At 41.8% G+C, this 16045-nt stretch overlaps 1 protein-coding gene across 1 annotated transcript in view; it reads right to left on the minus strand.

Annotated features, from left to right (window-relative positions):
- Window positions 1-16045, minus strand: part of DNAH5 (dynein axonemal heavy chain 5) — a 183356-nt gene that overhangs the window by 70651 nt on the left and 96660 nt on the right. The window contains exons 42-47 of the mRNA XM_070411907.1: window positions 13433-13579; window positions 12361-12602; window positions 9824-10000; window positions 9275-9476; window positions 6523-6665; window positions 5734-5868 (exon numbers count right to left, since the gene is read on the minus strand). Of these exons, the coding sequence (XP_070268008.1) occupies window positions 5734-5868; window positions 6523-6665; window positions 9275-9476; window positions 9824-10000; window positions 12361-12602; window positions 13433-13579 (1046 nt within the window). The remainder of the gene's footprint in view (window positions 1-5733; window positions 5869-6522; window positions 6666-9274; window positions 9477-9823; window positions 10001-12360; window positions 12603-13432; window positions 13580-16045) is intronic.

The following is a 16045-nucleotide window of genomic DNA, read 5'->3' on the forward strand; positions in this document are numbered from 1 at the left end:
ATTTGTCTTTCTCATGGGGATTAATGTCACACTCACGTAAATTGCCTCCCTAGCCTCCTCCAGTCAGTATGGAAACTTCTTTATAAGTCATACACATGTGTGACTTATAATTTCCTGTATCCCTAAAGAATTACTGATCATTTTTGTAGTAACCTATCACCCACATTCTCCCTGATCTCTTTGACTTCTGTTCCCACCTCTCCCATTGTTTTGGTGATATAAACCATGGTCCAGTTAATGAAAATAGGTATATTAGTTTAGTTAATTACTGCCTATCTCCTCCACCAGAATGTAAGGAGGTCAGCACCTCGTATCTTTCTCATCGTTGCATCCTCAGTGCCTAGAAGGGTATCTGGCCCAATGTATTTATCAGTCAACATTTGATATATACATAAAGACAGGAAACCTGGAGTCATTTTTAACTTTTTTCTCTCTCTTCCATCCCTCTCCACCAATAATATCCACTCAACCTGTCAGTTCTGCTTTCTAACCACAACTTGAATGCATCTCGGTGCTGTTTCCATTCCCACTTTTATTCTCCTGGTCCAGCCAACCTCCCTCCTGAGGAATTACTGCAGCCACCCCCTCTCCAGTCCCTCTGAGTGCAGCCACATCTCTTCCATCTTGTTCTCCACCTCCACAGGCAGAATGAACTCCCTAAGCGGCAATGTAACCCTAATCAATACTCCAGTGGTTCCCTGTTAGTGATTTACAGGGACCTCCATAATGCTCCCTGCTTACCATTCCAGTCTCATTTATAAATACTCTTCAGTCTCTTTGTTCCAGCCCTTCCAGGTCATGATTCATTCAGATTCATTTAGCAATAAAAACATACCATAGACTGATGTTCATCTCACAGGCTGGTTTAGTGTTCATTATGAGAACCTTATTTACATATTCCTAGAGTAGCCATTTCTGAGCAAGAGAAATCTCTTGGGATAAGCATTAGCCAAACACAACTTCTGAAATACTGATGTAGATGACTGTTCTTCCTTAAAATGTTACTTCTCTCAACCCAGCTATTGATTTAAAAAAAAATTGGAACCTGGCCGGTGTGGCTCAGCAGTTGAATACTGAGCCATGAACTAAGAGGTGGTCGGTTTGATTCCCAGTCAGGACACATGCCCTGGTCACAGGCTCTGTCTCCAGTAGGGGGTATGCAGGAAGCAGCTGATTAATGTTTCTATCTCTCTATCTCTCTCCCTTCCTCTCTCTCTGAAATCAATAAAAACATATTTTTTTAAATTTTTGAAATCTCTAGCAAGAGCCTGGATTATGGAAAGTTTATACTGTTCTCTGAGAATAAACAAAAAAATTTTACTTTGAAATCTGGGAATGGTAGTCAGCATGACATCATCTTAAGCAATTTATAGAACCAAACAAAGGACCCCGGTGTTATCTCACACACAGATGGAAAACCAGGGTTATCCCAGTTATGACAGTGGTGCTTTAAGATCTAATAGTCTCAAAGTGAATCTTTACTAATATTTACTGACCTTTAAGATAGTCTGTCTGCTACCATAATTGCCTGCCCTACTAAGGGCAAGATGTGTATCTAAAATTGAATAAAAAGCAAGCATGGCCTTGGCACCAGTGAAGCCCTTCCAGTAGAGTTGGGTTCTCCGCCTGGCCCCCTGTGATTTCCAAATTCATATTTCTTGTCTAGTGTCATCATTTGTGCATGGCCCTTTTCCAGGTCCTGAACCCTAGCCACACAGGTGGCGGTTGTCGTATCTCTCACAATGGAGAGTTTATTCTCTTTATTAAAAAATCTACTGCCTAGCTTTCTGGTGGTAATGACATCACCACCTTAGCATGCCTCTGGCTAAGGATCTCCTTCATCCCTCTCCAGAAGAGAGAAGACAAAGCACAAGAAGAAGCACCTGGTACAGAGTCCAATTCCTACTATCTGGATGTTAAATGCCCAGGATGCTGTGAAATCACCACCATCGTTAGCCTTGTACAAATGGTAGTTGCAAGCAACATGAAAATATAATAGTGCATAATTACAAGGTAAAAATAAAACAAATGCACTACTAAGTATTGAATCAATTATTTGAATGTCAATTTGGATAAAGACAAGCCATTAGAAGGAAGCACAGGGGTGCAACCTGGAAGTCGTGGGAATCAGGTTTCTCAGGTTTTGCCCCCGACTGTGTGAACTTTCATCTCCCTCCACCTGAGTGCATTAATATTAACAGTAACATCTGACATTTGATCACGAAAAAATACTTTCACATAATCTCCCTCTGCAAAATAGTCTTCCAATTGTGTTTTGAGGAGTCAAAAGAATACTCTGCTAATGCAGGGACCCCTGCAGGAAGCAAGGATGAGGCTAGAAGAGGTCGCAGGAGCCCAGCTCCAATTCCACCACAGCAAATCCTGGCTCCTTGTTGTGTAGCTTAGTCTTCTGCCTACAATTGCATTTGAAAACACAGTTCTGAGTCTAGAAAAAAATATGGAATTTCCTTCCCAGCTCTTTGAGTCTTATTTTTCTAAAAAACAAAACCTATTGATATGCAAACCATTTATAATACTGTTACATTCAAAACACTTTATGATTATTTTTAGAAAAGATAAATTCAGAATTTAGAAAATTTTCTTAAGAAACTTTCACTTTCTTCTTATCTTTCTGTATTGCTTAAATTTTGAAAGATATATATGGATTACTTTCAAAAAAATAGAAAAATACATTAAAACAATATCTGTTTGTGGAATAAATGAGAAGTCTCTTTTAAAAGACCAACTGAATTCTCTCCACCAAAGAATAGGGTGACCATATAATTTTTGCCCAAAGCACACACTTTTGATCGTGACAGGACATGCCATTAATTATTAATCTCAGACAATGGAAGTAAACTGGACTGTCCCAGGCAAAAAGGGACATACAGCCAGTCCTTCAACTGATGAAAGATATGAGAGCGATAGCACGGTGAACACAAAGGAAACCCTGTTGAAAATAGACTGTGTGCTATCATGGCAACAAGGATGATTGAACAGTACCATTTTCTCATCTAGAATTTCAACTTGGTTTGGATCCAGATAAGTGGGAGATACTGAAACAGATGCTCGGCTCCATCAGCCCTTGTTCTGCATAAAAGGCTGAAATTACAGTGAGAACGTTAATTACAGCAGTTTGGCTAATCGAAAGCTTCCGAAAACTAATGACTCTAACTTAATCAAAAGCTTGGATGCTTAGCAGTCAAAACAGGCACTAGAGTATATGATCCTGTGATGTTTCTGAACAGAAAACAAAAGAATTGTTGATACCACCTTCACACTGAAGGACAGGAGGGAATTGGTCTAAAGTACTTGTGAATCAGAAAATCCTGCTTCATAATTCTTCTAATGATCACAATATGGTACCATTGTTAGAAGTTTATTATATAGTTTATGAATTTGCATATCAACAAAGGGGTTGCTTTCTAGGTAATACATGCCTTCTTTCCAGAAAATTAATAAATAGCTTATGTTAAAGAGACATATGCCAAGGTAACAAGTTCAATTCCCAGAGAGCGAGAGCAGCCCAGCCTAGGCTCTCCTATTACTTCTTCTATGCTAAGCTCTTTCTTGTTTTACTGTCTTCAGCTTTAATAAATGTTCCCTCATAGTCACCTGGACTCGTGTTGTGAAACTGTTCCTGAACAAAGTAAAGAACCCACACACTACAAGCCAGCCTAGGCAGACCTGCCAAGGGCCAGCCAGATCTCCTTCCCAGTAACACCATCACAACACTGAAATAGTATTCATTTGATTGAAGGCTAGCAGTATTAAAAATGCCACCTCTAAAAGAAGAGCATTCCATAGTTGGCAGTCTTATTTAGAAACTTAATCAATGGTCTTAGTTTATTGGCATTCTGCAGTCACCAATTACATTAAGTCAGAAAATGCCATGATTTAGCTATGCTCTTAATATTTTTCATTGCTCTTTGATATTTTCATTCTGACAACTAAAGAACAACAAAGTTAATCAAAAGCAAACTTCTTGGGATTTGGATTCTCCTAAAAACTTCCCTTCCATTTTTAATGTATAAAATGTGTCCTTTTATTAATGCACTAGAGGCCTGATGCACAAAATTCATGCAAGAGTAGGCCTTCGCAGCCACGGCTGCCTGGATCCCTCCCTCGCAGCCGCAGGTGCGGTGGCTGCCTCGATTCCCGTGGCTGCACCCCCCGCTTCGTCCCGGAAGGATGAAGATATGAGAGGTGATTTAAGAACAACTGAAGCATGAAATGACACTTTGGATTTCCTCCCATTTCAATAGCGTCTTAGATGACTTAGGAACAGGAGAAAACAACCAACCAGCCACTGCAAACCCAGGTCATTCTTGGCAGCTTCATTGACAAAAGCAATGCAAGTTCAGGGTGGGGCGTGGGGGGTTTCCTGTGACTCTTCAATGATATGATAGGGTAGCATCCTTAGTATAAAAGTCCTCCTTGTTGCAATTGATAATGGGAGCTATTGCGAAATGTTAAGCCAGGGAACAACAGATAAAAGTGACAATATATGAACCGGAGATTAGAAGGGGAATAAAAGGTAGACTGTAAAAGAATTAGACTTGAACAAAGACCAGCTGGGGATTCCTTCATGCTGCTCCCCTGGTGTGGAATCAAGAAGTGGATTATGTAGAGGCAGACAGGGAGAATGAAGAAAAAGGAAAGGCTGTGACAGGTATTTCCTTAGATACATTAGCTGCCCTTGATTCAAAAGAGATCCATCAAAGATGCCTCCAATGTATCCAGTCTAAAGGCTAGAATAATGGTAATACCCACAGAAAAGCAGACAGTGAAATTTGAGGGTCCTAATGATTTGATTTGATTTGTGACTATAGCTTTAGAAAATCATCTTTTTCTCCCTCTCTCCACCTCATGGACCTAGACTTTCTTCCAATAATCATTAACGCTTGAGGCAGCAGAAGACAAAAGTCTCGTGACCTGACTAATGGTTACAAGGTCTGGATCTCTGTTAGACTTAAGACAACATCTTGGCCTAAGTTATGTTTCAGCTCCTGAGTCCTAGGGTGGAATGGCCCCTAGCTACTTTTCCATGGAACCAGACAGAGGGAGGCCAGGGCAGACCTCAGAGCTGCCCTCCAGAGCTGAAGAAATGAGGTATCACCCTTACCTCACCTCCGGCCACTCAGTTTCTAACACAACGCAGAACCCCTAACCCACCCACCGTATCTTGCGATTTGGCCCTATGTAATCTGTAATGTACACGTCATCAGGGAGTCGGGTCTTTAAGAGCACAAGCTCACCCCCACTCTGGACTGGGCAATCTTAACAGTAATGAACTACTTCCTTTCTTCACTGCAAACTCCTGCTCGCGCATTTCTTTGGGCCATGCATGCTGGCACAGAGACTCAAAAACTGGGGTTTGATAACAACAATAAGGAGAGGAAGTAGGTTTCGGTGGAGGAATAAATATTTCTTTCAGTCCACTTTAGATTTTGCAGGCTTTCCTACATAGCCATTTTAAACAGGATCAAGGTCTTTGATACCTTATATAAGTTTTTTGTTTCTCCATTATTTAAGATGTTTATATGTTTTAATCTAATTAGAGAGAAATTCTACTGCAGTTGAATAAGAGAGATAATGGAAGAAATATGTAGTGATCTATCATGGCTGTGAGGGTGGAGAAGCAGCTCAGCAGGCACATCAGAACAGTAGAGAGATCGGAGCCTCCAGTTTATCACAAACCTAGGCTGCTAAGCAAACCCCAAGAGCCAGTACCTGAAACATGAGTGGGGTGGTTGCAGAAGAAAAGTTCAGACTCTTGGTCATGTGACTTTCAGGATTGTATTTTGACATAAATCCTTTCATTATGACTGTCTTAGCTGTTCCTTGCTCACCGATTAACAGCACAGCCTACAATAGGGGTTGAGAAAGAAATCCAAGAAATACAATAAGATGATTTTCATGGGCTGAACTGAGAGTGCCCCCCACGCTCCCCCCGCCCCGCCCCGAATTCATAGTTTGAAGCTCTGGCCCCTAATACTGCAGAATGTGACTATATATGGAGAAAAGGTCTTTAAAGGGATAATTAAGTTGAAATGGGGCATTAAGGTGAGCCCTACTTCAATCTAACTGGCATCCTTATAAGAGGAGGACATTTGGATACATAAAAAAACAGCAGGGATGCTCGCACACAGATAAAGGCCGTGGAAGGACAGTAGGCCATCTGTGAGCCAAGGAGAGAGGCTTCAGAAAGAAAGCTAAACCTGACACATTCATCTTGGACTTCAAGCCTCCAGAACTGTGGGGGGAAAAAAAGTATCTTGTTTAAGCCACCAGCTCTTATGTCAGCCCTAGCAAAGTAATACAATAATCCAAAGACATGGATTTCTCTTTAAAAAACAAGTCAAAATTCACCTTCTCTCATAAGAAATAATTAATTATGAATGAGAGCTATTCAATGCTAATATTGTTATTGGAGAATAATAAAAGAAGCATACTAATCGGGGTAACATTTAGATTCGTGTTCTCAATATGCGATTTTTAATAAAAGTTAAAGAGCCATACCTTGCCCTGTTTAGCGATGGTTTTAATTAGGAAGTCCGTCCTCACATTGTCCACATTCGGCACCAGGATGGAGCCATATTCTGGGGTGGTGTCAGGTGGGTACTCATATTCCTCGGTGCAGGTGTTCCAGTGCATCCATTTACCTGAGGTAAACAGAACATTCACCTCGCCATAGTCACTCCTATTAATAATTTAACTGACTGTAATGAGCAGACATCCTTGACATTTCATAAAGACATCTTCCAAAAACTCCCCATAAAATAAAGATCATTGAAATCTGAGAGATCTAAGTACTATTCAAGTATGTGTTAGCTGAGTCAGAATTTCCCTAGGAACTATTCCAAATTCATACTACTAAGAAATATTTCAAAGAATCCTGAAATTTTCTTTTAAATATGTAGGTTTTCAATAACATAAAGTCTGTATAAACATACAGAACACTGTGACAGTGGTATGTACATAAAATCATTTTTAAATGTTTAACCTCACAAACTTTTTCATTACTCACTTCCTTAATTGTAAGACAAAAAATATAAGCCCCTAGGATGCCATATATAAATATTGCATATATATATATATATATATATATATATATATATATATATATGCATTTCATATCTGTACTAGAGGCCTGGTGCACGAAATTTGTGCACTGGAGTGGGGGGGGGGGGGTGTCCCTCAGCCTGGCCTGCACCCTCTCATAGTCCGGGAGCCTTCCACGGGCCTAAGCCCACACTCACCAGCCATGAGCCTGGCTCAGGGTTTCTGGCTGAGCACACTCACCACCAGGGGACAGCTCTTGCGTTGAGCATCTGCCCCCTGGTGGTCAGTGCGTGTCATAGCAACTGGTCATTTTACAGTTCGGTCGATTTGCATATAAGCCTTTTATTATAAAGGATACGTATGTACTTCATATATATATGATATATATATGTATGCACATAGAAATACTTAAAGTATAGGTATAGATATAGATGTATATAGGTACACACATATTTGGTGAAAATATACTTCACGCTTTGTAATCCTATCTAATAAAAGAGAAACATGGTAATTAGCCGTACATCCGCTACCCTTCCCATTGGCTAATCAGGGAGATATGCAAATTAACTGCCAGCCAAGATGGAGGCCGGCAGCTAGGCAGCTTGAAGCTAACAGGGAGGCTTGCTTGCTCCAGTGATGGCGGACTCCAATGTTCCCCGCCTGACTTGCCGGCCTCTCAGCTGCAACTCTAAGCAACTATGTTGCAAATATAGAAGCTAAACAAAACCCCAGAAACCTGCTTTATTCAGCAGGGTTTCAGCCAGCTGGACCGCAACATTGTATCAAATACAGAAGGTAAACAAAGGCCAGAAACCTGCTATCAGCAGCCGAGGCCTCAGAGCTAAAGCTGGCCCAGAATAAAAAAAGAGAAAGAAAAAAAGGAGCAGTTGGGAGCTTCAGTCACCCGCCAGCCTGAAAATGGCCCTCAGCCCTTCAGCCAGACTGGCCAGGCACCCCAGTAGGGACCCCCACCCTGATCCAGGACACCCTTCAGGGCAAACCAGCCAGCCCCCACCCGTGCACCAGGCCTCTATTCTATATAGTAAAAGGGTAATATGCCTCCCAGCACTGGGATCAGCGTGACAGGGGGCAGCGCCCAAACCCTCTGATCGCCCTGCGGCTCTGTGTGTGACAGGGGGCGGGGCCACAACCTCCCTATCCGTCCTGCTCTGTTTGTGACAGGGGAAGGCGCCCCAACCCCCTGATCAGCCCTGCTCTGTGCCTGATGGGGGGAGCTCCCCAACCCCCTGATTGCCCTGCGGCTCTGTGTGTGACAGGGTGCAGCGCCCCAACCCCCTGATCGGCCCTGCTCTGTGGGTGATAGAGGGCGGTGCTCCAACCCCCCCCCCCCCCCCCACAGGCCCTGCTCTGTGTGTGACGGGGTAGAGCCATAACCTCCCCATCAGCCCTGCCCTGAGTGTGACAGTGGCGGCGCCCCAACCCCCTGATCGGCCCTGCTCTGTGTGTGACAGAGTGCGGCGCCCCAACACCCCCTCCCCCCCGCCACGGGCCCTGCTCTGTGTGTGACAGGGTAGAGCCATAACCTCCCCATCAGCCCTGCCCTGAGTGTGACAGTGGCAGCGCCCCAACCCCCTGATCGGCCCTGCTCTGTGCGTGACAGGGGGTGGCGCCGCAACTTCCCTATCGACCCTGCCTTGAGTGTGACAGGGGGCAGTGCCCCAACCCCCCAATCGGCTGTACCCTGAGCGTGACTGAGGGTGGCATCGCAACCTCCAGATCCACCCTGCTCTGTGCATGACAGGGGGCAGCGCCCCAACTCCCCAATCGGCCCTGCTCTGAGCCCAACCAGGGGCAGCACCTAGGGATTGGGCCTGCCCTCTGCCACCCGGGAGCAGGCCTAAGCCAGCAGGTCATTATCTCCTGAGGGGTCCCAGACTGCAAGAGGGCACAGGCCTGGCTGAGGGACCCCCCCCTCCCTGCCGAGTGCACAAATTTTTGTGCACCAGGCCTCTAGTTTTTATATAAATTACTGATTGTATCATGAATAGCTAATATGGAACTGATTTGGGGGGGGGGGGGTTAAATTTGTTTTTAATTCATTAAAAGTTCAGTACACGATATTTGAAAAAGAAACAATTAGCTTCCTTCACACATGAGAATTTCCATTTTAATTTTACAAGCAAGAGTTTCACCATATATATAAAACTGTTCTCGTGGGCTACATATAAATGGAAGTGAGCATCCTCACCATCGGACGTGACGTAATAGTCAAACATGGTGTCGTCGGCCCCGGATAGAGGCGGCAGGTCCAAGGCCAGCGCTTCCTGAGACCGCAGCCAGTGCTCCAGCCGGCGCCGACCCCCCAGCTCCAGCAGGGCCCCCACGCTCCACATCAGGGAGAAGACGTACAGCCTTTCCAGGTGCCCCGGCGTGACCTCCACACCCTGTTCCTGAACCGAAAGAACAAAACTTTGCTTTGATGTTGTAAAGAAAATAGCCAAGACATAAAAGGGTCAACAGTTTTCGCCCAAAACAAGAACAAGGGAAAGATGAGTATGACTGGGAAACCAGTGCAACACTGATCTAAAGGAAAACCAACCAAGCTGGTTTGCAAACCTGCAACTAAATTACAAAACCACAGCTGGCTTTACGGGGGCGGGGGGGGGCAAATATGCAGGTCCATGTTTGAAACATCTCCCCTCCCCACAGCTCTAACAAAAGCAATTTCAAATATTGCCCTCTGCACAGTATGACTCCGCCAATGAGAGAAAATTCTCCAGAAAACCGAGCCACTTACCTTCGGAGGGATCAGACCTTGCAGCATGTTAATGCTCTGCATGATGACAAAGGCCTCGAGCATCTCCATCTTGTATTCTAAGTTCTGAATACTGAAGCGATACAGGGCGGGGAAAGATTTGGTGTACAGCTGCCGAAGGATTTCAGCTTCTTGAGGTGAGCGTTTTTTAAGAAAGCCCTGTCCATGTACAAATTAATGCATGAATTAGATTTATTAGCACACCAGCGAAATGGTCATGGTGGAACAAAAGCTTTTAAAATATCGATTAATAACAATATCTAATGATTATACCACACTTATGATGGGCACTGGAGGGGGGGGTGTGTCCCTCAGCCTGGCCTGCACCCTTGCTATAAATTCCTTCATGTATTAACTCATTAAATGCTCCAAACAATTCTATGAAGTAAGACTTATTATTATCCTTCTTTTACATATGAAGAAACTGGAGCCCAGGGAATTTAAGTAACATGCCCAGGATCCCATAGCTGGTAGGTGGCAAGGCCAAAATTCAAACCCGGAATCTGGCTCTAGCATCCACACAGTCACCTACTTCACTACACATATGCTCAATTCTTAAAGCCAATATGGAGAAAAAATATTCAGCTCTTGATTAAAATATGCTAGAAAAAATAAGGGAGCAATATATGGAAATAATGTTTTAAAACAAAGCAGAATACAAGATCAACAAAGGAAATCCATACCCAGATTTTGCAAAATGGAAAACAAAGATTTTCACCAATGGTTTAATTAATAACCAATGTAGAAAAATATCAAAGAATTCTCAAGAAATTAGAGAATTTAGTCATCTGTGCAACCCAATATTAGGAAAGTACAAGTGATTCATAACAAAAATAGCACTTAACACAAAACAGTATTTTCTTAAGGAGAAGAAAGTTCCTTTGGCATGAAGACATCAGCTCATTCTTAAAGACTCCAAACAGAAGCAATATAATGTTGGTTCCAAATTACTCATCAACTCATGAAATGAAAACAAGACAGCACTTTTGAGTCGATGGGACCAAAAACATCAACCCCGGGGCCAGGAATCAGTTTGGTTCCCTGGGGCTGAGATTCCCATGAACACCCTCCCCATTACTCTGCCCTCTCATAACCCCCTCAGCACGGCCTTGCACTGCTCCCGGATTGTTGTGAGTCTTGCTTCTTCCCACTCATTTGTAGGAAGAAACTGCATTCGTTAAAAGCATATAAAAATATTACGTAGGTCTACCATTAATGTAAATGCCCAACTCAGCCTCAACATTGACAAGATATAATAGAAGCTCATTTCATAAATAACAATATTTATTAGCTAGCAGCATAAAAGTATTTTTAAAGCCTTTGTGAATTTGGGGGGAAATCGCATAAATACACTTTGACTTGGAGTATGCTGTACCTGTAGTTACCAAGCCTGGGGACGGGGGGGGGGGGGGGGGGGGGCAGGGGGGGCCGGGGGGCGGGGGGGGCCGGGGGGGCGGGGGGGGCCGGGGGGGGGGGTGACCCAATCATCTGTGTTATAAGAACAGTCATTGGTGACTATTTTTGCAAAACCAGGGTTGAGAACACTTTGAGAACACTTGCTCTGTATTCTTCTTAATGAATGATAACGTATTTGTGAAATCTGAAACCTTTAGAAGAATTTTTAGCGACATAACCAATGTCAGTATCATTTTGCTATATAATCTCCTCCTTCACATCTTCATACTTTACCAGATGTAAACCCTTTCAAAACTCAAAGATGTGTAAATTCTGAAAATGCATTATTATAAGTCAGGATATACCCATACACAAAAAGAAGCACAAAAATTTAATGGCAATATAAAATAAACATCTACTTTATCCAAATTATGAATTCATAAGTTTTCTATCCAAATCATCTCCAAAACATGTAACTGAAAATAATCTGACTAACAATGTCAAATAAAGTTTTACAGATGGCTTATCTAACAAGCATTCTGCCTTACACTATAGTATCTAATTATAATCTACTTATCAGTAATACACTCTAGGATATATTGGTAGTAATAAAATAATATCCCTTATCAGGCATTAAAGAGAAATTATCTGAAATATTATTTCCAAGTAAAACTTAAAATATTATAATCCTGAGTCTAATAAAAATCCCTTCTATGCAATTTTAATAAATTGTCCTCTTCAAGTTAATATTCTAAGATCGCTGCTCCCAAACTTTATGCGAATGAATACCTTTTAAAAATGTCATGAATCCCCAAAGTGAAAAAATTTAATGTTATTTATTCAGTCACTGTTCAGTGGGGTTATTGATTCACCTGGGCCTTGCAATTACTCCCCAACCTAAGGGTTGGAAATCACAGATCTCCCATGATTAGAAGAGCACTGAAGAAACCTGTAAGGGGCCATCAGGGTTTGCATGTCCCAGAGCATTCAACGATCTCCCATAAACAGTAGCATTAAAGTGCAATTACGCCCTGCGGGTCTGCGGAAAAATCAGCAGGCACTCTACCTGAACAACACTAAAGGATCCGCTTTGTCTTTACACAAAGGAAAGACTCCAATCATACCTCCAGAATAGGACTCCAATCCAGGATAGAAGAACTCATGAAAACCATTCCATTCCTTGAGACGGTAGCAGGAGAAGCATTGTCAATGTTATGAGGCTCAAAAATAATCTTGCAGTTTGGAGCCATGGGAATCCGATCACCATTGGCAAGGGTTAGAGTTTTGTTATCATCCAAAACAGAATTCAGATTTTCAATCCAGATGGCATCGACTGGACCATCAAGAACTATCCAGATATGCTCCCCTAGAATATACAAGCAAAGGTGTGTGTGTGGTGGGGGGGGGAGCATACATACACAAATGTAGCCCTTAATGAGTCTCCTTAAACAGCAATCAAACACCTAAACTGAATAATTTGTTCCTGGCTGGTGTCGTTCAGTTGGTTGAGCGTCAACCCCTGCACCAAGAGGTCGCTGGTTCAATTCCAGGCCCAGGGCACATGCCTGGCTTTCAGACTCAATCCCCAGGAGGGGGGGTGCAGGAGGCAGCCAATCGATGGATGTTTCTATCTCTTCCTCTCCCTTCCTCTCTCTCTAAAATCAATAAAAACATATTATACTTATATATATATAATCTGAATAATTTATTAATTCAGTATAGACTTCATTTTGTATATACACAATTTTCTCTCCAAAGAAGCCCACTTCCTCCAGTGATTTTATTGGAGAATTCAGTTTTTGTTAATAGGCTGTACTTAACTAAGAACAACATTTTTAAAATACTCAGTGAAAATAGTTATGGTAAAATCACTTTATTAAATACTATCAATTTTCCTTAACAACTTTTTCTATCTTTTTTTATTCTAAGATATCAGAGGAATACAGGAACATTTTTTTCAAAAAGAAAATAATTCCCTTCTTAACCAAAAAATAAGGGGGAGAAGGAATGAAAGAGGTTTTAAATACACTAACCAATAGTATTTCAACATTCACAGATATTACACAGATTTATGACTTCTTAGCCTTGACTAAGATATTATATGGAGAACACAGTTTTTCTACTAATTTTAAAGGGCCACCAAGGACTTTACTTAGAAGTACATGTCAACAAATAGTATTATAATTCATCTTCTACCTTTCTTAGCTCTCAATGTTTTCCTCCAAAGAGTAGAAAATATCCCATCAGTCCAGTCGTTCGTGGCCACGTCGAGCCGACCAAACATCTGTGGGGCCGTAATCGCTTTGGGGTTCATCCTCATTTCCCGGTGTGGTTTTCCACAATCTAGACCAAGTAAATCCACATTTTACACAACTCAGGTGTACAGTGAACCGTCATTATGCAACATTGCACTAATTTGCAGTGTAGAGTCAGCAGGTGTTCAAAATATGAAAATCCAAAATTGCATTGAAAACATGTCTTAACTGCATTTCCAAGTTGTCATAATTAGCCTCATATTTTATTGATTAAATTGCATTTGTTTTTGCCTTCTGTAAAAGAAAACTGCATATTACATAAGAGGAGAAAGAGGACACCATGTTGGGATTGATGAAGAAATTAATGTAATCTGGAAATTCTTCAAATTTCACAGCTCAAAAACCTTTTGGTTTATGGTGTATTGAAAGTTAAACATTTTTTTCCCTTAATGCTTTTTCTTAGTGCTTTCATAAAAAAAATATTATGATACTCTAAATGAAAATGATATAATTCTACCTTAATGAAGTAATTTTTGATAGTTTCTCTTGTCAAGAGTTTGCTGGCCTTTTGTAAAGTGTGATTAGATTATAAAGAAAAAGTGTTGTTAGTCTTATGGATATCATTTATTGCAAAAGCTGAATTGTGACTAAGTTGAACTTCAGCAACATAAAATACTGCAAATAATTACCTGATTATTTTTGTGATTTTGAAAAAAGAGAGCTCTGGTCTAATTTTCTAAGTAGGTTTTAATGTAATACCCTTTTAAATGTGCACATATGTGTACCGTATGTGTGCCTGTGTCAACCTTCCACACAGTGTGCAATATTTTAGTATCTACTTTTATGGTTTTATACTTTAAACTTTGTCACTTTTCTGCTTATCAACCACAGTCCCTTACATATAGAATCCAGCATATTTAAGAGTAGTTTTAGGGTTTGAAAGATTCAAATATCCTTTTTGAGGTTGGCCACAAAAGAAAGTTTTTGATTCCTGCAACGTATTAGTTTAGCTTTTTCTTTTTTCCCCCCCAAATGAGCAAGACCACATCCCAGCAAATGAAAGCTGGTAATGTACATACAGAAACCACTTTTAGGTAATATGTCATATATAAGATGTAATCTAGTACACCATAAACTATCAAAAATTACTTCATTAAGGTAGAATTATATCATTTTCATTTAGAGTATCATAATATTTTTTTATGAAAGCACTAAGAAAAAGCATTAAGGGAAAAAAATGTTTAACTTTCAAAATGTTGGTTAAAGTATTCCTCTAAATCAGCGGTTCTCAACCTGTGGGTCGCGACCCCTGAAAATACATCCTCCATATCAGATATTTACATTACGACTCATAGCAGTAGAAAAATTACAGTTATGAAGTAGCAACGAAAATAATTTTATGGTTGGGGGTCACCACAACATGAGGAACTATATTAAAGGGTCGAGGCATTAGGAAGGTTGAGAACCACTGCAATTCTCCCCTTAGGCATTTCTTGAGTGTCCTGATCACTCCACTTTCATGGCCTCTGCCATAGACTAGGCACCCTTTTCTTGCTGTCACCTTCTTATGGGCACCAGACCAGCTGCCTGTTCCTCAGTTTACTCCCTACTCGGCCAGCAGATAATCTTCTACACACAGGGTTGACCACACCACTCCCCAGCTCAATGGCTTCCCATAACCTACAGCATAAAACCTAAATATTGAGTATGACTTACAAAACTCCTCATGCCACATCTACAGTCCTAATTTGAAATCCCCTGGAAGCAAAGCCAGGGATAAGAACATGTGTGCTGAGAGTTGGTGGGTAGTCAGGGGAAAGAGAATGAGATGGGAAAGGAGAGGTATCAACGTATTAAGCATAATTGGAAAGGGAGAAGGGTACATTGCTGAGCTGGTCACAGAAACAATGTCCCTCTAAAAGGCACAGGGTGGAACGTCTGCCATCAACTGTTCTCCCCCATTGGTTGAGGGTATAGCTGCCTCATACATTAATTCTCACCCGACCCCTATTTCCAGGCTGAGCCAGGTCCATAGCTTCAAGGAAAGTCATAAAGCTGAAAAACTGGGAGAAACCTCTGATGTTGAGGGGAGAAACTGTCCCACGGCCACATCTATAGCAGGCCAAAGGGATAGCATTGGGCACCAATAGCATCTGCTATACCTCCTCATCTCCCCCACTTCCACCCACACGCAATTGCATTCTCTTCATGTCAATGGACTTCCTTGGGTATATCCTGCAGTCCCCAGTCCCTTCTTCCTGCAGAGTCTTCCTTGCGCTAAGGATGCCTCTTATCCACCTGCTACCCAGCCTTCCAACCTCAGATGCAGTAGCACCTGCTCGGTAGGCCCTCCCATAATTCCTTGGAAAAGATTCTGCTGTCCTTCACCTCTGCTCACAAAGTAATTATCCAAATTTTCCTCACAGTGATGCCAAGTTGACTTTTAAGAATCTGTGCCTGTGTCTGTAACTCGTTACACTGTAAGCTCCTTGAAGACATGTCGATTTTTTTTTCATACCTGTTCTCCCATTTCTAGTGCAGAACCTAGCAAAAC

Source organism: Myotis yumanensis, unplaced genomic scaffold, assembly GCF_028538775.1.
Source record: "Myotis yumanensis isolate MYYU_CA2020_CCGP unplaced genomic scaffold, mMyoYum1.0.hap1 SCAF_4, whole genome shotgun sequence".
NCBI classification, from domain to species: Eukaryota; Metazoa; Chordata; class Mammalia; order Chiroptera; family Vespertilionidae; genus Myotis; species Myotis yumanensis.